The 22316-nt window shown below is 36.2% G+C and overlaps 1 protein-coding gene across 2 annotated transcripts in view; it reads right to left on the bottom strand.

The window, feature by feature from the left end:
• Positions 1-235: 235 nt before the first annotated feature.
• Positions 236-22316, bottom strand: part of RGS7BP (regulator of G protein signaling 7 binding protein) — a 46112-nt gene continuing 24031 nt past the window's right edge. Inside the window, exons 3-6 of one of the 2 annotated variants that reach the window (XM_038169964.2) lie at positions 18229-18359; positions 5618-5762; positions 4107-4177; positions 236-1278 (exon numbers count right to left, since the gene is read on the bottom strand). In XM_038169964.2, the coding sequence (XP_038025892.1) occupies positions 1187-1278; positions 4107-4177; positions 5618-5762; positions 18229-18359 (439 nt within the window). In that variant the 3' untranslated portion in view covers positions 236-1186. Of the gene's footprint in view, positions 1279-4102; positions 4178-5617; positions 5763-18228; positions 18360-22316 lie in introns of those variants that run through there. The other variant, XM_038169965.2, reaches the window with a different exon arrangement.

Here is a 22316-nt window from a genome sequence, read left to right as displayed (position 1 = left end):
TTATTTCTGGTATCTTGCCTACCATCCTGAAATATCAGTACAAGTCTGGTGTATCCTTATCTGTTACTGCTACTTCTTGTTATTTTAGCATTTATATATTCATTATAATATTTTGTTTGCTTGTAAACACACATCTTGAAATTAAAATAATTATCAAAGCTTTGTTGCTTTAAAGCATAGTTTTTTGACAATAAAATTAGCAAAAACATATTCTGGCAATATAACTAGACACAGGACAATTTAAATAAAAAACTTTATTAACAATGTAAAATGTTTAATATCTTACAGTCTGAGATAATTCTGGCATGCCCTATAAGAGTTTATACTTCGTGGTATGCAGACACCATGCTTTAAATTCTATTGGAAACAAAATGGGTTGCTGTTGTGTTTTACATTGTTTATTTTACTACATCTTCATTTAATAAGTTATTTATTTATTTATTTTCCCCAAAGCCTGTAGAGATACTATTGACTTAAAAGGAAATCTGTTACTTCTATGCATTGTACAGTATGTAGATATTATGATTCCTCTGTATTTACAAGTTCTAAATACTTTTATGTATGCTTTGTGTATCATAAATTAAGATATTTTTCTATGAAGCTTTTAAATTGAGATATAGTGGAAGACTAATTATGAATGAGAGCACAAAAAGCGACTGGAGATTTTGTGCAAATTCTGTTATAATATTGTTTAAATATTTTAGAAGTTTAATACTTTTGCTGTTAAATAGTTTTCTATGCTTAAAGACTGTTAGAATATGATCAAGTATTTCAATATGATACTAATAAGAATACTGTACTATGCACAAACTTTTTGCTGTAGTTCAAACAATAGAAAACTTAAAAATGACCTATTAACCATAATTCATGTTTTTTTTTTCTCTTTTTTTTTTTTTTCTTTTTACTCTCAGTGGTTGAAAGTAAGCATGCAAACCATACTTTAAAAATTTTTAAAAACATTCTTAATTATGCTAGATCTATTCCACAACTGATTCTTGACCACCATAACTTTAAACTATTAAAACCCTTATTTTGAAAAGGGGGATGGAACAACAGAGAAAAAGGAATAGGCCAGCATAGAAAATATATTTTATAATCAAGAGTAGTAATGTTCTTCTTTTCAGTGATGAAATGACAGTGGTTTAATCGAAGTTATGATTTTCTTCATGTTTCTGTATTTAATCTTCTAACTTGAGACAAGACAACACAGTCCAAAGAATCTTCGCTTCCGTCTTCTTACTAATGGGTAAGGAGTCAAGTTCAGGAGGCTGCTATCATCTGTGATGAAAAAAAAAACCACAACACAATTTAATATATACATGCACACTCACAAAACAGGTTATACCTTTTATGTGTCTTAAGAGCACCTACAAGACCAAGGACTAGATCCTGTTGTTCTAGGCATAGAGAAAATAATATGCTGAACTTTTTACAGGAGTCTTAAAATGCTATCAGGATTTCCTTGATAATGCAACAGAAGTTTTGGCAAGATGAATACCAGTTCAATGACACAACCTTAAGGAAATGACGCCTCCTTTTAAATTAATTCCAAATGCTTATACTTACCTGAATGCATGCACTGTCAATCTTGAAAAACCTTTAGAACTTATTTTTAATTTCGATTGTCTTTATGCAGTGTTTCAGACCAAGAACTATGGCTAATAAGCATATTCTGCTCAGGAATGAATACAAGAATGTTCCTATTCTTACCACATGAGGGGCCTAGTTTTGGTTGTAGGCTTCTAGACACCACTGTAAAACAAATGCTTAAGAATGTAAGTAAGACGTCATTTAATATTATGGCTCCTAAGTTTACAAATCACATCAACTTCTTAGCATAGTAACATCCCTGCTTTCACTTAAGATGATTCCATAAAAAAACAGGTCTGCAAGCAGTCATTAACATTATGTAAAGGTTTAATGGGCTTGCAACCTTAACCCTTCTGGCTGTTGTTGAAGTCAAAAGCAAAACATTCAATTAAATGAAAGCAAGATCAGGTCTTGTAAAGATCAACTCATTCAATAGCATTCAGTCATCTCATAAACCATGCTTGTGGTTTATGAGCAAAATTTTAAAAGCAAAAGTTACAGTACAGACCACATAAATTACCTATAGTGCTACTCATTTGCTATATTTACATATACCTTAATGTAATTTTATCAAAGGTCTTAGAATATTAAAAAAATAGGTTCTGTATTAATAATGAGTATAACTGGCCATTTCTGAGGCATCAGTTCTGAGGTCAGCAGTAAACTACAATAATATTTAGGCCGTGTGGGAGCAGAAAACAAAACAAAAAACAAAACAAAACAAAAAAAAAACACAAACCAAACCAAACCAAAACAAAAAAAATATGATTACTGGATCAAGAGGCATGTCTCAGAACTTTCAAACGTGTTTCCCAGCCTGACACATATATGATCAGTGATTTTTGTGCCAGTGTTGAAGGATAATATAGACACAAGACTGCAGAGAATTAAGTATACCTTTGTCTTTGTTCTGAATTCACGTTTCTATATGCTTTATACACCAAAATGTGTCTTTTCATTCTTTATTTCTACCATGCTTTCTTCTAGGCTAGGCACAGACTTTATGGCTATTTCCCAGTCTTTACAATAGCACATCAATATCATGCATTATAATCTTAGAATAACAGAATCACAGAATGGCTTAGGTAGGAAAGAACCTTAAAGATCATTCCGTTCCAATCCCCCTGCCATGGGCAGGGACACCTCACACTAGACCAGCCTGCTCAAAGCCCCATCCAACCTGGCCAAAAAAACTTTCATGGATGATGCATCCACATCTTCCACAGCCTCACCATCCTCATAGCAAAGAATTTCTTCCTTATACCTAATCTAAACCTACACTCTTCTAGTTTAAAGCCCCTTGTCCTATCACTGCACTCCCTTTTACCTGCTCTAGGGAACCTGCTTTGTTGGGGGGTTGGACCCAATGATATCTTGAGGTCCCTTCCAACCCTTGCAGTACTGTGATTCTGAAAAAGAGTCCCTCCCCAGCTTTCCTGTAGGCCCCCTTTAGGTACTTGGAAGGATGCTGTAAGGTCTCCCTGGAGTCTTTTGTTCTCCAGTCTGAAAAACCCAAGCTTCACAGGAGATGTACTCCACCCCTCTGATCATCTTTGTAGCACTCCTCTGGACTTTCTAATGGGTCCATGTTGTTCTTGTGCTAAGCAATTCCCCTTCTCTTCCGAATAGTTTTCTATCAAGCTATCCCTGACATAAACTTGTATGATGAAATCATCCATTCTACCTTTATCTTTTTACACATTATTATGAATGTTAGACTGCTTAGTTACTTGAGACAAGTTCTAGGACACCTTAGGTGTACTTCATCAGCTGCTAGACTACACAGCATTTAAGAAATACTCATTATCAAAAAGAAACAAAAAACAAACAAACAAACAAAAAAGGAAATCATTATCTTTTTATTGTTCTTCACATGAAGACAGTCCCTATAGGTACCAAATATTTGACTGTTATGCCACAAAATGGAGGCATGTTTGCTAAATACATGCATAAGATGGAAATCCTCTTACTCCCAGTGTGCTATAGGACGCCTCATACCTGACTACTGGGAAAAGCAAGCTATCAGCAGTCTCCAGGCAAGTATCCCTTCTGTATAGGGTCAGTGTCTTATCACTGAGTCATGATACAGAAGCTCCAGATCTTGCAGAGGTAAACCCTATCACTCAGCATGATCCCTATCATAGTCTGTGCAATTTATTCCTTCATTACATTTGAAAAAGAAAGCCTCCTGAGACAGGGAATCAGTTACCTCCATCTCACCAGGAAAAGTCTATTATTTTATCTACAGATAGCAGATACCTATAAACTTCCAGAATAATGTACTTTGAAGGGTTATGTTCTCAAGTAAAACTCAAGAGGACAAAGTTCACATATTAAATTCTGTCTCTACTGAATCAGTAGGGAAGGGATTACACCAAGATTTTTCTTTCTGTAACTTCTATTAAAAAAAAAAAAAAAAGAGCAAGAACAAAATAGATTTTTTTTTCCAGGTCTAATGGAAGGTAAAACCTTTAATTATTTTAATTTGCCTTACATGAAGAAAATGTTAAACCTACCTTGATTTTTCAGTGGTAAAGGCATAGTCTCCCTGAGTTTGCTTAAAAGATTTTTCATTTCTCTCATATCTCTGTAGAAACAAAAGTTGGAAGAGATACAATAGAACAGCAGTTGAAGACTTTAAATGGTGAATTGCTCACAGCATAGCTTTGTATGCTGAAATAATGAGGCAATAAACTAAGCTAAATAATACAGAAAAGTATTGGGCAAGCATATGGTTGAAATACATGTATCAGAAAGTGCATACCAAAATAAAAGGTAGTAGATTTAATATGGGTGCACTTCAAAGCCCGACTGATTTCAACTTGTAGCTTCCAGTCCAAATTTATGACCCATTTTGGCTCTCGAGTATTCAATATTAAATGAACTGGTGGGCACAATGTGATCCCATGTGGCAAAATGCACAATATGCCTTACAATTAGCACAAACACTAATATTAACTGTATCAGAATTTTATAGCTTGTGCCACGAATGTGTTTCATTGTTTAAAAGGCAATTATCATACATATAGGCAATCTGTGTTACTAAAACTCCCTGGCCATTAAATGAAAATTTTAGAAACAGGGTTGTTTCACTCCTCTTAGGAGGCCTTTGGTGTGACATTTGCAGTAGATGGAAAATATACTAACAAAATACCATCTCACAAAGCAAGTTACATAAAGATACATTTTGAGAGAGGCCAGACGTTGTAAAAAGGTTCCTGTTTTACAGATAGATAGCAGACCAGCAAATTTGTGTGCAGGCTCAAAATCTCTTAAGGCTTTCAGGATTTAAAAGTAATGTGGTCTTGCCTCATTCATCTACATATAACATGGTTTTTAGAAATGAAGCAGCATTTCTTTCTTACTTCTGTCTTTCTCATTGCTCAGTTACATTTACAAATTTACTCAATAGAACAGATATTTTATACAAGTAAACAGGGTAACCATTACAATCCCAGCAGCTGCTTGTAATACAAAATCATCAAAAAGATATTTTTACAAAGAAATGTTGGTGATCAGGATTACTCCTTAGTAAAGGGTCTCAGTTTTGTCTTCCAACTGCAGCTAAGAGGGTAACAGAAGTCCACTTGTGGATGGTTTCTCCTTCCCCTCCTAAGGCTTCCACATTCATAACTCTACGCAGAAGCAACTATGTGGACTACATGTACATTCTGTTCTTTTGATGAATAAAGAACTGCAGGCCAGCAGATTTTAGATACAAAATCTGAAGCCATTTAAGATGAGATGGAAGCTCTCCCTTTTAGAGATCCTGCTCCGTGAGCACCATAGTTTCCCACCCTTTCTTTTAGACAATTACCCTCTGTTAATTAGCCAAATTAAAAATGTCACTTCTGTCTGCCTTTCTTTTTGGATCTGCTCTCAGATATGTTACATATAACAAAAATATTAACAGCTATTTAATTTACTAACATCTTTTATGGTAGCAACAATGGCTGCCTAATTGGGAAAGACTAAATAAACCCTAGACAGAAATTAGTTTTACTTAAGAATAAAATGCTACACATACCTTTCAGTGTTTTCAATATCTGTGGAAACCTGCCATAAATGTTGAATATCTGTTGGTGATGATGATGTGTCTTCCAAGATAGGTACTTCAGAGCTCTCTTCCACTTTAGTATCCATGATCTTGGGTGGGGCACAAGGATCTTTTCCTTTAAAATATTTAAAAAAATATGTAATGTTGTTATTAATAAATTAAAATGTACACTCAGATTATGTCATTGATGTTTTGGTTTTGATCTTGCACAGCATAAATGAGAGAGATTTGTGAATCCAGATTCTGAGTAAGAAACACTCGGAGACAGAGCAGGCCACACCAATCTGTTAATCATGTTGCTGCTGTATTTTACTCCTGCTAAACTGCACAATAATAAATATTATGCTGGCATGTGTGGTGCTTCAAATTTTACTTAATAAATATCGCAAAGATTTTAAGTTAAATTCCAGCAGCTGTAACATAAAATAAGGACCAGAGGACAAAACAGAACAAAATAAATAGAGAACTAGAGCATACATTTTAAAAGCAACTTCAAAAATTCTCACATTAAATAACACTGTAATCCATGTCTCTTAGTATTACTGCAGTACTAAGGGAAAGCAAAAGACAAAAAGGTGCAGTTTCATACTTGATGATGTTAATAACTATACATAGCTGCTGCTATTCACAGTCCAATATGCTGTATGTTCTGAATTTCCATGCTTATACTTGCCTAATTCATGCTTACTATATGAAAATAAAATGTAGTTGGAACTGAGTGGGGGCTTCATGACAGATCTGCCAGGGCATTTGTCAGAGACAGAATGGAATATAGGATGTGGACTATGCAAGAGCATGCAAGAGAGTTAGGTATTGTGGGAATTTGTTGGTATTTTTGCAAACCTCACATGGACAGCCAGTTTGGTACCCACCCACTGTATCATCAAGCACAGACTTGTACAACTATACAACTATAAGATTGGACAAATTCTACTTGCAAGCATCATTTAAATAACAAATTTCAAATTGGAGTTCATTCCAAACACATTACTGAGAAACTAAAATTTTTTCCTCTCTTAGTTATCTCACAAAATGATATAATCACTTTCAGAAAGAAACAAATGAAGTGTTCTTAAGCTAGAAAAAAAATAATCAGAGTTTAAAACAGTGGTACTGAGAAGTTGAATAGTAAATGTTTTTTCATCTAACAATGTTTGCAACTTGGAAAATTTTCACATATGGACAAACCTGAATAACTGCTTTTAAGGTCTGACAAAGAACAGTAACAAGAATGAGAACATAGTAGTGGTTCTTAAGTTTTTTTTTTTTTTTTTTTTGGCCATTAGAGACTAAGATTACAGACCATTCCATATTAATTCTCCACATCACAAATAAGAATTCTTGTAAACCCTTTATAAAAAAACAGAAATTCCTGGACCTTAAAAATCTCTCTTTGGGAAGGTTATCTAAATTGTTGTATTCTGGTAAATTATTCCTTCATTGAAAAAAGAAATAATTCTCAGCTATTTGTCTGAATGGCAAAATAGATATTACTTATAACATGGAAAATATTTTGTTAATGTTTTCATTGTCCTTTAAAATCAGTAGGAAACACTTCTCCCTGCTTCTTCCTCTCACCCCCAAAAAAGTCATCTAACTGTGATTCCTAGAGATGACATAATTATTTCTCATATATATAAAAAAAATATGTCCTGTGTCCATCCCTTCTCTGCTGCTTTCTGTGGCATCCACTGCTAGCTAGCTTCCTCTGTTTCAGATCATCTGTGGACACTTCAACCCATCAAATAGTAGAAGATTACCCCAACAAATGGAAAAATAAGCAATGAACAGTTTTCTGATGTTGTAGTGATTTAAATCAGGTCAGTAAAGAACCCAGCATGTTCCAGGCATGTGACAGAAGGAGGTTGATCATGTGGCTAGAAGCAGCAAAAGGCAGGAAGAAGTGAAGGCAAGGTAAGGGGGGAGATAGAAACCAAGGGATCAAAGCCTTTCTGGTGGCAACAAACTGACTCAACTACTTGTGGAACAGCAGCCTAAGTCTACTTGTCAGATTATACATTTTACTGTGCATCGCTTTGTAGATGTATGTCCTGGTTTCAGCTGAGATAATTTTCTTCGTGGCAGATGGTATGGTGCCATGTTTTGAATTTTTGATGAAAACAGTGTTGATAAAACTCCGATGTTTTAGCTGTTGTAGAGCTGTGCTTGCACAGAGCCCAGGACATTTCAGCTCCTCGTGCTGCCCTTTGACTGAGGAGGGTGGGGGTGCACCAGGAGTTGGGAGGGGACACAGCCAGGACAGCTGGCACAGGATGGCCGGAGGGATATCCCATACCACCACATAGTGTCATGCTGAACAATCCCTATTACAGGATATATATATATTTTTTATATGAGAAATAGGGTGTTGATGGGGGAAATGCTCAGGGACTGGCTGGGCATTAGTCAGCATGTGGTGAGCAATTGCATTGTGCATCGTATTTTGTATGTACGTATGTATGCATTATTACTATTATTATCATCATCATCATCTCATCATCCCTTCCTTTTCTGTCTTATTAAACTGCTTTCATCTCAGCTCATGAATTCTACCTTTGATCTGTTCTCTCCTCTATCACACTGTAGGGGAGTGAGCGAACGGCTGTGTAGTGGCTAGATGCCCTCTGGGTTAAACCACAACAATGTAACTTTCAGATTATTTTTAGTTGTTAACTGCAGATTATGCTGTTACGTTAGGGTACATATTGTGCAATCTGAATTGTTCATTTGTGTAAGCTCCACTATTCATTACTTTTCTCAATACAAGGAGCCTGAAACACAAAATACTCTTACAAATAATTCACCACTTCTCTGTAAAAGGGGGTTACTCCACAGAAACTATCTAATTTATCACAAGGTGTTATTACTGCAACTGATATTAGTTCATTCTGCTATTATTTTGAAGTGTTGTGCTGGAACTCTGACCCAAACTTTAGTGACATGCTGTCAAGAACAACCCTGTCTATAGATGCATTGATCAGGGACTTTAAAGGTGTTTTAATCGAAACAATACTGCCCCCAGATGAAGAAATGGTAAAGATTCTTTTTTTCCTAACTCAAGAACAGACTTACTGAGACTAATGTTCTTTTTGTTAGCATAAAGGAAGGCTCTTGCAGATTTAGCAGAATGAATGGCACAGATTTCCTTTCAATTGAAAAGAGCTCTTTACCAGTAATTCCGTTGTATTGTGAGCAATTCATGAAGCTTTCCTTGAATTTCAGAGCATCTGCTCAATCACTTGAAAACAGTTAAAGAGTCAGCTAATAATAAAGGCTTTGCCTGAATAATGTATATGACTCAAGCTTAACATTCATACTACATGGTACACACTGTAGGGAAATAAAAGCTCTTTAATCTTCTCACCCTTCTACTGTGGGTAAAGATGTCCTTTGTATTACATTATATTACCAATTCTTAAAAATAGATATGAAACCTAAATTTTACTTTCTATTTACTCAGTGGAAAGACTTTAATTAATTTCAGTGGGAGTTTGATCATGCATACAATGTTTTCAGAGGTGTCGACACACAGTAGCTGTTTGTGCCAGTTGACTAGACAGAGGCTCTTTTTACTGTCGGTGATATTTTAATACAAAACTCAATGTATTCTTTGTCTCCTAGCCTCTAATTCAGCAGATCTTTTTATTTAAGAAGAGGAGATTCACCTTTGGCACGAAATTAAATTAAATGAATTGAATAATGCTGAAGCTCCAACTTGAATGAGGAGTAATAAGATAGAAAATGATCCTTCCAGTAAGGATACATGCGCCACCTGTGATCACTGTGCTTTATGTCCCTCACCTGTTGTGCTCCTTACCACTTCCATGGTGGCCTCTGTATTTGATTCTGTCATGCTACCCTATGTGCCTTCCACTTATCACCACCTGTGTCCCAGAGAAACTTGCATAATGCATGCTTATATATATATGATAGGTCCCTCAAAGCTAGTTAGATTTCACTGCAGATGAATGAGAAAGATCTTTGAAAGAAATCAAAGAGAACACATCTGAAAAAGAAGGCAGCATTTGTATCAGACTTCTTATTTGGCAATAAAGAATAAAAGCACTATATCACTCATAAAATAAATGAAAAAGAGAACATAAAATGGTGAATAGGAAAGACTCGCATAGAAAGTAAAAAGGAAATGTGTTGCTGCAAATACAGCTATGAGCTTGATGTATTTCAATCTTGACCTACGCTTGGAACTGCAGAACTCAAGAGATTGGCTCATTGTAAATATTAATATCAAGAATAGAAAGTCTGTGGAGGAAAATATGTTTTGTTCCTCCTTCCACGTCTGTTTTTTATTTATTTATTTATTTATTTATTTATTTATTTTTCTGTTCATTTTGGCCTCTTCACAGTGTCCACATGGGAACAGGTGATTCTCTGGGCTCTAAGTGCTTGTTTGTCCACACTTGTACTTCTCTTTTCTCACATCTGATCCCTAAGTCTGACCTATCTGTCAGTCTTCAAACAGAATGCTGAGATTGTTGAGCAATCCTTTGTTTTTCTAAATGGCATGTAATTTAAACAAAGCCAAATAAAACAAAAATCCTTTCACTAAACTGAGGGTTTCTTTTTGTAATCTGTAACATAATCTATCACATACTTTTAGATGTTATTTTAAAGAAACGTATGTTTCTATTACAAAATTCATGCTGGAAAGACACCAGTTATCCTATGAATTTCTGGTATGGTACATAATACATGGTTATGTGTGATTTATTATCATTCTGATGTACCAACAGTGGAAGAAATAAAGAGTCCAAATTTACATCACAAAAGTGTAGTATATTCTGTCCATAGCATGTAACCATAATTTTCCCATTGTGTTCAATTCCTCCCTGTCTTATCTAAATATTTATAGAATTTCTTCAGGTAGCTACCACTCAGGCATCCTAGTGTTGATATCCTTCTGCCCTCAGTTGCCCTTGATTATACCACTCAGTTGCAGCAATAGGACTGTTTCTTTTTCTTAAGGGCTTCCAAAAAGACTTGTGGTAAGAATGAATAATATGTAAGTTACAAGCACTAACATATTTTGAGAAATACATGATTCTGAGAAATCATTAATGTATAAACATTTTTGGAAAAAGACAAGATATGACGTTGAGACCATGTCATACAAGGGTGTATCCTATCTGACAGCAGGAATTATCTCTCCATGGTTGTACATTAGTGTTTCAACAAGCTACAAATGCTATACTAGGTTCACTTGATTCTGAACCATAAGAATAAAATATTTGTACAACCAGATTATATCATGGTTGCAGCTAGGACAGAGTTAATTTTCTTTGTAGAGGTTCACACCATGCTGTGTTTGGGATTTTTGATGAATTCAATGGTGATAACACACCAATGTTTTATTTTTTGCAGAGCACTGCTTACACAAAGTCCAGGACGTTTCAATACCTTGTGCTGCCCTGCCAGCGAGGGGGCTAGGGGTGCACCAGGAGCTGGGAGGGGACACAGCTAGGACAGCTGGCCCAGCGTGGCCAAAGGGATGTCCCATACAATGTGGTGTCATTCTCAGTAGTAACAGCCAGGGTAAAGAAAGAGAAAGGGGGACACATTTGGAGGGATGGTGTTTGTCTTCCCAAGAAACTGTTACCCTGAGCTTTGTTTTCCTGGGAGTGTCTGAACACCTGCAGGCCCATGGGAAGTAATGAAGGAATTTGTTGTTTTGTTTTGCTTGTGCACACGGTTTTTGCTTTACTTAGTAAGACGTCTCTGTGTCAATCCATGAATTCTTGTACTTTCACCTTTCTGATTCTGTCCTTCATCCCACCTGGTAAGAGTGAGAGATTGGCTGTGTGGCACTTAGCTGCCTGCTAGGGCTAAACTACAACACATGAGCAGTGAATTATTTAGTAAATATAAATGGCTACCATTTTCAAACATCATGCTTCTTCGACATGGTACCTTTAATTATTTTATAGCATATTTTGAACTCTGGAAAACACCCTAAGTTCATTTTAACCTTCAAAATTTTTGTCCCATCATGCCTTTAATTTGTTGTATAAGCTTAGTCCCATAACCAGAAAAATTAGGACCCTGATCCAATACTGCATAACTAGGTAGCAGCACGCTTGCAATCTGCAGTTTTTAATTTCTTAGAACATTTTCTAATATATGTAATTACATACCCAAACAAGCCAATTATATTTGTAAATGATCCTAAGAAGTTAATGGTTTCTAGGTAAACATGTACTGGCATTAAGCTTTAGTAACATATACTTCTACAGTGACATACTCTAATGATTCAGTGATTATAGTAATATTTTACAGTTCCTTACAATGAAAGGAATGTATTATTATTGTGTATATCTATGAATAAGCAAAGATCTTTTATCTGTTATTTTTACACAGTCAAATGCAATGAATTCCTTTATGAGGTATCAATGCAAACCTTTAAGCCTGAAATATTTGTGACTAAATACACCAACACACTTAAAACTGTGAGGTAATTCTGGGTTTTCTTAGTGTAGGATCTTGAGAATCTCACTATTAGTTGAGAAAAAGGATCATCATATCCAGCAGCCTCCATACACAGAAAATATGTCAACTATTTCCTCTGATATCCAAGAACTAAGACAGGTTTTGTTTGAAAAAACAATAAAGTAGTCAATGTTGGCAACATGCAATGTCAACAAAAGAGACATGCAGCACGTAAAGAAATTGGAGCCAAATTTTGTAAACATTTCAGAAAGGTATTGAAACTAACTTAGAATATCTTGCTTTCCATGAAACTATAATTCATGATTTTTAAAGTATTACCAGGTTTAAGACCTGTGTTTGAGCCTTCCTAAGGCTCAAAGCTATACAATTCAGAAGGTATAGTTGGACAAATTAAAGCAAAACCAGGGCTGGAATAGAAGCTCCAGGCCCCAGGTAAGAGAACTCATCTTTTGCTTGACAAAGTCTGAGAAAGATGATTTTATCCAGAGAAGTCCTGCCAGAGTGTGATAATAATGCAGAAGAAAATTAGAAGAAAATTTGTTTACCCAAGCATATTTGCTTGGGTAATATGCTTGGGTAAACAAATACAGTGAGAAGTTTCAGATTTCCTTGAAGAGATGGAACACGAGCTGTCATCTGCCATTTTTGTCATCATCACCAGTAAATGTTTGCCATAGTCATCCTGTTCTGACAAAAAAGGACAGCAAGATCCTTAAAGCCATGGTGTTAGGGACTGCAGGAAGACACAATGCTGCACTGAAAACTGAACTTATATACCTTCCTCTGAACCAGAGTTTTCATGAGTTGCTATCTGAGTTGCTTAAGCCCAGGTCCTCAAAATAGTTATTGACAAAATACTTTTAAGCACCTGCTTGCTGAAGCCAAAGACTCCTTTCTTGCAGCTGCAACTGAAGCTACTCAGAAATTACTCTAAACATATACACAACATCACAAAAAGTATGCTGCAATCTCAAATTCTAAATTGGCACCCTTCAGTTTAAACTCTCTGTTCCTAAGTTACAATGGGGAAAATTGCTACTACCTCACTATTCAAGGTACTGAAGACACATCAGGGTATAAGTTACCAAGAAAGGTCGGAAGAACAGAATGCCTTTAGAACAGAATTATGTGCAATAAATATAATATATGACACTGAACAATTAGGATGCAAGACGGATGAATGCCCACATAAATATTGGCATAATATTAACAGGTGTATTAGTTAGCTAGGACCTCTAGGATTGTGAAAAGTGGGAATAATAAAGTGCATGAACAGATAAACAAAGACATAATACATACACATAATACATACAAAAAGATTGAATTAAGGGTACTAGTGCACGTTTCATTTTGCCATTTGCAAACCTTCTGAATATTGAACTCTGCAATCAAAATGTATTTTCAACACTGCACTTTTATGGTGTATGTATCTTAGAACGAAATTTATCAGAGACCACTTACCTCAGTTTACTTACTGCATAACACAGCTGGAAATATTTATGGCTTTTGGCCCCACTGTGACTCTTACATCTCAAAAAAAATAAATAATTACAGACTGTCTGACTTTTCTAGCAGAGGTTGTACGACAGTAGTAAGTTAATCTGAAGTACTGTAAATATGCAAGAAATTTCTGTACAGGAGGCTTGATATATAATATGCAGTACATGTAGGAATGCTTGTTCAGTAGAACAGAAAGATAAGGGGAGATGAGAAGATCAGTGCTGAGACAGAGAATGAAAATACCCAGAGCTCAGCCCTTTGAACTACAGCTTGGTGTTTCATAAAAGAGCATCTGTTTCCCAGTAGGGATCATTGGCTGTGTTCCTCTTGGGAAAAGAGCATCAGCTTACTGCTTTAGCTTTATCTGTTCTATAGTTTATTTGATAATGTCTGCTCAAGATACCAGGTCAGGATACCGGTTCTCATATTATTATTTATTAACTGCAGGTTGGTGAGAACAGTCTGTATGTTATTCTTCTTTAATCTTTGGTGGCTCCAAAATAAGAATATAAACTGGTGAAAGCTTATAGGAGATTTAAAAACCTGTACTGTGTTTGGCTGGGATGGAATTAACTTTCCCTGCATCAGCCCATACAGTGGTGTGCTCTATACTTGTAGCTAAAACAGCCTTGGTATCACACCAATGTTTTGTCTACTGCTGAGCAATGCTGGCACAGCACCATGGCTCCCTCCAAACCCCTCAGAGCCAGCAGACCAGGAGTGGGCAAGAGGTGAGGAGGAGACACAGCCAGAGCAGCTGATGTAAATCAGCCAATGGGATATTCCATACCATGTGGTGTCACACTCAGCACTAAAAGGTGGGGAAGGGGAAGGAGATGGGTGGCTCTTGTTATGAAGATCTCTGTCCACCTAAACAGCTGCTACTCATATTGAGGCCCTGCTTCTCAGGGTGTGGCTGAGTGTTGATCATTGATGGGATGTAGAGATTTTTTTCTCCTCTCTTTGTGCCTCTGCATAGCCTGTGCTTGTTTTTTCCCTCTTTTCTTTTCCTTTACTTAAAGTATCCTTATCTCAACCTGTTGGCTTTTTTTTTTTTTTTTTTTTTTTTTTTTTTCCCAAGCATACTTTCCTCTTCTTCTGAGGAAGGGGAGTGAGGCAGCAATTGTGGTGGAGTTTAGCTGCCCAACAAACCACTTATCCAACAGTTAAGAGGACTAAAAAACAGAAAAAAATACAGACAAATGGAAAAAAATTACCTTCAAAAATAAGCTTCAAGATATGGCAAGAAATCAGATGCAGACATGAATTTATCAAAGATAACATATTTTGGAAATATTCAGTGTCTAAGGGTAGTCTTCTTTATGGGCAAGAGAAACAATTTATTTTGTTTAGCATCATTTGTCAGATGGTGAAAAACTGGTGAAAAACTGAACAGACAAAAAAGTAAAAGCTATATACTAGCAATATGACAATATATTTTACAGTGGTGAAATTATTGTCTCTTTAATTTCTAGAGATAAATTTACGCACATTGCCTACACTGCAGTACCATTCTCCAGAAGTAAAGAAATTAAAGAAATGGTTTATTCTGTTCTCTGGGAAATAATATGTTTTGGTACATGTAGAATCACAGAACAAAATTGTCTGCAAGGCTATCTGGCCTTACTCTCTGCTGAAACCAGGGCCAACTTCTGTCACAGAAGGCCTCTTGCAAGGCCTCAAACGGGTCTTGTCCCTCTGAGTTATGAGTATCTCCAAGAACAGAGATTTCACATCCTCTTTGGGAGCTTGTTTCAATGTTTGACCACCACCGCAGTGCAAAAGTAATCAACATGTAACTGGAATTTCCTTTGTTGCATGATGCCTTTGCAAGACTTATAGGCATTGTAAATATCCAGGTATTTCGTATATTAAAGCAGCATTGTATTAGCTATGTTCCACAATTCAATGTATTAAAATCCTTGTAATAATACAATTTTGGCCTATTCACATTTTTCTCTATGAATGTCACAGAAATTTTGAGCTAAGTTACTGTTGTTATCTCTGCGTTGATGCAAGATAAAAATAATTTTCTTTAGCAATGGCAGAATAGCTACCATGACTTTCTGTATGGTGAGATGAGGAACCGATGCGTATTGCACACAGCAAAAGTACTGACAGATAGGAAATGAGTTGGCTCATACTGTGATAATGTAATTCATCTTATCCAACTTCAGACATGTAATATAAGTTTAGTTTAGGTTAATCATGTAGATACCATCCAGATATAAAGGGGACACAGACTCATCTGGGTTACTGGGGTCACTCCAGGCTACATAATTTCTGTAGGTACATAAAGTACTTTGACAACTGTAACCAATGCTAGGAAATATTATAGTACATTCTGTCTTAAAAAAAAAAAAAAAAAAAAAAAAAAAAAGATTCATTTTAGCAGCTGGTAGATGATAGCTCTGTTAATTCTGCCACTTTAAATTTTATAAATCTCTTTTTGACTTGAGAAAATCACTAAGAAGTTCTATTCTGCAGTTATAAACCTCTAATTCTTATTTTCATAATAAAAAGTACCAGTGGCATTAGCTGTACCCTACAGCTAGATATAGAAAAAGCATTACAGATTTTTTTCAGCATGACAGCAATGCATAAGGTTTACTACAAAACAAGAACTTTGTCTGAGATATTACCAGGGAAAAAAGTAGTTACTGTTATCACAGATATAGTTCCAATCCATGTATCCCATCAGCAAATAAAGAGGTTACTGTGTAACCTTTTCAGTAAGTTACCTGCATTTCTACATTTCAGCCAACAGATGGCTAATGAAACATGAAATTACTAGAGAGGCACGTTTTCACTTAATGAAGGATATCTCCTTTGTGTACAAACATACCCCGCTGGGCAGGTTCCAGTTCTAAATCTGGTATCTATTTTTATAAAGGTGGACAGCTTTTTAATTATAAAATGCTCTTAATATTTATCCATGTTTTTCTATCAGATGGCATTGCTGGATACAGTAATGGATCGGTTTAGTGCTATCACCATCATACTGCTCAACCAAACACTTGCCATTAAATATTTTACCCAAGAAATACCTCAACAAGGTAATTATGCAGTAATCAGCTTCTGTTGATTTAGCTGTTTCTTTACTAGACTTTTTTTTTTTTTTTTCATACCAATACAGTTATCAGTGTGATCAGAATTGTTCTGCTTATTTTAGGGAGTTCTTCAAGTTATACTATTTATTCCTTTAGTTCATCAGCAGCTTCTTACAGGTGGGCTAACCATTAGAAAAGGCAAAACATACACCACTGAGAATCAGGATTTCTTTGACAGAACTGTGGCAGGTTCAGTCCAAAAGGACAGTGTGGCTAAAGTAGCTGACACACTGACATAACGTTGCTGGAAACACAGCACCAGAATCAGCTCTGTCAGATATCACCTTACACAATTCCTAGGAAGCCCACGTGGGAGATGACATTTTAGTCATCCAAAATACTTGAGAGACTTACTCGTTAGTATGAAATGTGGGGTGAACTTCTTTTCCACTGTAGCCCTCAGGGTACTCTCACGCTTTCTTTATCTGAGTAGGATCGGTGAATGCTCTGAAACCTCTGAGACTTTGGAGCACTTGAGTTCATGTAAAGTAAATGGCAAGCACAGTGGCTTGATTAGACAAGCTCAAAAATGGTTCATTCAGGATACACAAGAATTTTGGAGATGTATAACTTGCTTCCTTCTGTCAAGATATTTCTGGACAAACTTTGTTTTGTCTAGTTCAATTGATGAGCCTTAACTCTGTACAGTCTTTGACCAGTCAAGCCTTAACAGTACACACAAGGTACGGAGACACCACTGCTCTCAAAGGGCTGTTTAAAATGTATTTTACTTAGGGACACATTAGTAGTTTTCTCAAAGTTAACTCTTGGGAACAAAACTCCTTCTATGGTAAAAAAAAACCACAAAAGAATATAACAAACTTATGTTGTGAAGGAAACACTAAAAAGAGCTTTAGTTTGAGTAGTAGTTATTTTGAATTGTTAGGCAGCATGTGTTACAGGTCAAGGTCCTTGTCATCTTCTATTTTAGTTAAGGTCCTACAGGTGTCCTCTAGGTACTGAGCATGACCGGAGTTATGGTCTGGCTAGAAAAATTCTTCTATGAATTAAAACACGTACTTAGGGTATCCTGGCTATAACTCTGACAAAGATCATAAGAAAGTAAACACATATAAATGTTGAAACCTGACCTGAAACAAAATTTCATGATATGCATAAACTAAATTTTTTCAAAATATTTAATTCTGCTGTTGTTATTTTAATGACTAACGTAGTTTTGCTCCACCGATTTATTGGCAGTAATATTTTCGTTGTGTTTTTTTTTTTTTTTTTTTTTTTTTGGGACCAGTCTTACAAAAAAACAAAATCAGACTTCAAAACTACAGACATTAGTGACATATGCCTGACATAACACACGCCTGACACGACATGCTTCTGTAAGAATTATGATAATGAAATGGAAATACAGCTTTCTTCAGTAACTAAAAAGACTCAGTGCTATAGTTCCTTTTACCCTTTGGTACTTTGTCTTTCATGAACACCCAAGCATTCCCCCAAAGACTGTTCTTTTGTTTAAATCAACATCTGTATATTTGTGCAATTCAATACCTTTCCGATGAAACTGCAGTGATCCTAACAGACATATGGACTTAAGCATTTCTGTTGTGTACATTTCTAAGCAACACTGCAACTGGATGTATAGTCTACAGATTTCAGGATGAATTTCACCATCTTCCGGGCTGCAACAAAAAAGAAGAAAAGTAGTTAGGAGTGGGACTGGAAGGACCTGATAGTCATCAAATCTGTTTCCTACTGTTGCAAGCAACTGCATAATAATCTACTTCATAAACTACTAAATATATTATAGAAAAGCTGTTTTTACTAAACTGTATTTAAAAATGATTTTTGAGCAACCTGATCTACTGGAAGGCATCCCTGTGAATGGGAGGTGAATTGAAACTAGAGGATCTTAAAGATCCCTTTCCAAATCAAGTCATTCTGTGATTTTGTGAATTCTTTAGCTCGATAAAGCTCTGGACTTAAAACAGCTGAACTTGGCTTGTCTTTGCTAAGATTACATGGTCCTTTTATTCCCCTGTGTAAAGGCATAAATAAGTGACTGAGCTCTCTTCATCTCTTTAGAAGCTTTAAAGAAACATTTTCTGGTAGATTGAAGGATTCATTTGCCATTCTGTTTCAGCTACCTTTGGTCCTGATGCAGCTGCATAAGGAGATTGCAGGGCCACTTTCACAGTCACAGTTCAGGTTACAAATGCTGGATGAGGCATAATTCACCCTTCTTTGGAAACACTCTAATTGGAAACTAATCAGTTGTAGTCTTTAGGTTCTATATCTTCTGCCTGAATTTCCTTTTTTCCCCAGTGTTTAAAATATTAATCATGTGATACAACTCTGAGGCTAATGGAAGCTTAGAGATCTTTTTCAAAAAAACTATCTCTGCAGCGTGTCTCAGTAATAACAATTTTGAAAACAAAAATTGAAATCAAGAGTAATCCTACATGTCCAATTAGTTGCTTCAGACACTAAGAAAATAATTTACTCAGATTCAGCCACTTTTGTGGGCTGAGGATTCTGCATGGGCATAAACATACAACTTTTTAAAACTCTTCTGTTTCTGTGAGTACAGAAGAAGTGATCTATCTAAGAATTAGGTTTTCAGCACCCTTTCCAAAGGTGTTTTCAATAGGGAAGTAACTGGTAAGATCAAAGAGTCAGGATTTGGGCCTTTTCAGTTTCAGATCTTCTTGCTATTGATTTGCTATATAGTCCTGTTAAAAGGTAAAACAACCCCTCAGACTGGATTTTCTGACATTTCAGAAACTTGCTTTTCTAGTAAACCTGAACCTAATTGTCATTTCTGAATACTACTACCAAGAAATGAAAAACATTTTCTCAGCACGTTTTCAGATTTCTAGCCCATGAATAATATAAACGAAGCTTTCACAATACAACGATTGCTAGCATTCTTTACAGTGATTGAATTTCCTGTGGTTAAACTGATACTTCAAAAGACCCTCCTGAATATGAAATAAAATTAGACTTGCAGATTTCCTCATGGGAACCAAAGCAACTTAACCAATAAATTATTTGCAGCAATGCTAGACTGGGCTGCTATGCTCAAATGATTTCTTAATACCAATCTAGGCCAAAGACTTTAAGACACATAGCAGACAATACATTTTTAAACTAGTAAAATAGGTTCTTTCTGACCAAAATTTAGAGGTCATTACTTGTACCTCAATCCAGTCAAAATGCGAAGTGCAGCTCTTTTGTCAGAAATGCTTAGATACTGTGTTTTAAGGAAAATCCTATCAGTTTGTGCAGATACATGTTTGCTGTAGTCCAGTTCAAATGAATATTGCATAATAAAACATGTTAATTCTTGTATTTGAGATTCACAGTAATTTCTGACAAAGTAGACCATATGTTGCCTAGAAAGGATGTACCTGGCAGCCAGGAGGGCCAACCGTGTCCTGGGGTGCATCAAGCACGGCATCGCTAGAAGGTCAAGGGAGGTGATTGTCTCGCTCTACTCTGCGCTGGTGCGGCCTCACCTCAAGTACTGTGTGCAGTTCTGGGCACCACAGTATAAAAAGGACATGAAACTGTTGGAGAGTGTCCAGAGGAGGGCTACGAAGATGGTGATGGGCCTGGAGGGGAAGACGTACGAGGAACGGCTGAGGGCACTGGGCCTGTTCAGCCTGGAGAAGAGGAGGCTGAGGGGAGACCTCATCGCAGTCTACAACTTCCTCGTAAGGGAGTGTCGAGAGGCAGGAGACCTTTTCTCCATTAACACCAGCGACAGGACCCGTGGGAATGGGGTTAAGCTGAGGCAGGGGTAGTTTAGGCTTGACATCAGGAGGGGATTCTTCACAGAGAGAGTGGTTGCACACTGGAACAGGCTCCCCAGGGAAGTGGTCACTGCACCGAGCCTGACTGAATTTAAGAAGAGATTGGACTGTGCACTTAGTCGCATGGTCTGAACTTTTGGGTAGACCTGTGCGGTGTCAAGAGTTGGACTTGATGATCCTTAAGGGTCCCTTCCAACTCAGGATATTCTATGATTCTATGATTCTATGATTCTATGACCTTCTGCCATGTATTTTAGTGACACCAAGGAAGAAAATGCTCAGACATATTCTGGGGTAAGAAAATAGATGAGGCCACTGTAAGATAAGCCTTGTTATATTTCTGTGTACATGGCTCTGTGGGCAGAAGGGAACAACGTCAAAGGAATATTTGACGCATGGACTTGCCATTATCTAGCTCCAATGAAGGAGAAACTGTGTGGCTTTTCAAGGTTCTCAATGGTTCCTGTTCCTCCAAGCAACATCAGAAATCAAATGGAACTACGAAAGTTTCACAGAACTTACTAGAACCTTCCTAAAAGGAAAGAAAAAACAAGGAAGAACAATCAAGGAAGACTGCTGATGTTTGTACACACCAATGAAAACGGTTAAGAATCACAGTAGTGATAAGCTGCTCTAAGAACACTTAAGCAAGCAAAAAAATGCAGCCAAAATAGAAAAAAAAAAAAAAAAAAGAGAAGGCTGTAAAAGACAGGATTGTAAAGAAAGCGTGTTGGACTTAGTAAAAAGGGACAAAGGAAGACTGGTCCCACCTGCTTTGATCAATTACAAAGTAGAACTCATAAAAAAGGCAGGAGATGATAATTGTAAATTGCAGTTGTGATCTGTGTTGCTTTGGGACCATACACATAATGATAAAGCTGCTCATCCCAGGAGATTTATTTTCTTCGGCTAGGCTATAATATGTGCTTTTCTTTTCAGACACATCTAATTTTCTACTTTTAAACTGAAGTCTGCCTTTGTCGAAAACTGTACAATACATGACATGGTATTTTCTGCAGCTTATTGTTACTACAGAACTGCTGTTAGGGCAGAACAAGAAGGGATTCCACCTTAAAGATACTTTTTCTGATGCTTGCTATAGTATTTCTTACTCTTCTCAGTGACTCAAGCCCTGAAAACATTTGATAGTTTTAAGTCCCTGATTAGTTTTCCTGAAATATTAAGTACCTGACAGACGTTATTATTATTATTATTATTATTATTATTAGGTTTATTCAGAGTCAAGTCCTTCATTGCTTATAAAAACATATACTGAAAATGGATCCTTTTTCAAATCTCATATTGTTTTCAAAGGATATTTTCAGTGTCTGCATAAGCAGTATTTTAAAAGAATAAAGAATGCAATTCTCAAACTGATAATTATGCTTAGAAAACACAGCAATAAAACAAACTTAAATGCACAAATAATTACTCTGAGATAACAAAAATCTTAAAAACTGTACCTAACTTAAGACTCCTCAGACACTTTTAAGCTCTATTACGTATTTTACAATATTTTGTAGTACTTTTTATCTTGCAGTAATCTACAGTATCTAGTACTGATTTAATAAGATTTAAATCTTAACAATCTCTGCAGTTTTGTTTGCTGTCTTTTTCATTTTAAGCAACACGTCTCCTATAAGAATTGCACCTGTATGATCAGTGATCACTTAGCTGATTAGAATTGGACTTTTCTCTCTGCATAAACAACCACAATATGTTTAACAGCGTTTCTTTTCAAACTGGCAGATGGTAAAACAGTTTTTAATGTAATCCTATTTGTATTAACCAAAGAAGATAAAACACATATACCACAGATTTAAA

The sequence above is a fragment of the Anas platyrhynchos genome, chromosome Z (genome assembly GCF_047663525.1).
Source record: "Anas platyrhynchos isolate ZD024472 breed Pekin duck chromosome Z, IASCAAS_PekinDuck_T2T, whole genome shotgun sequence".
Lineage (NCBI taxonomy): Eukaryota > Metazoa > Chordata > Aves > Anseriformes > Anatidae > Anas > Anas platyrhynchos.
This window is presented reverse-complemented; position numbering and strand designations above follow the sequence as displayed.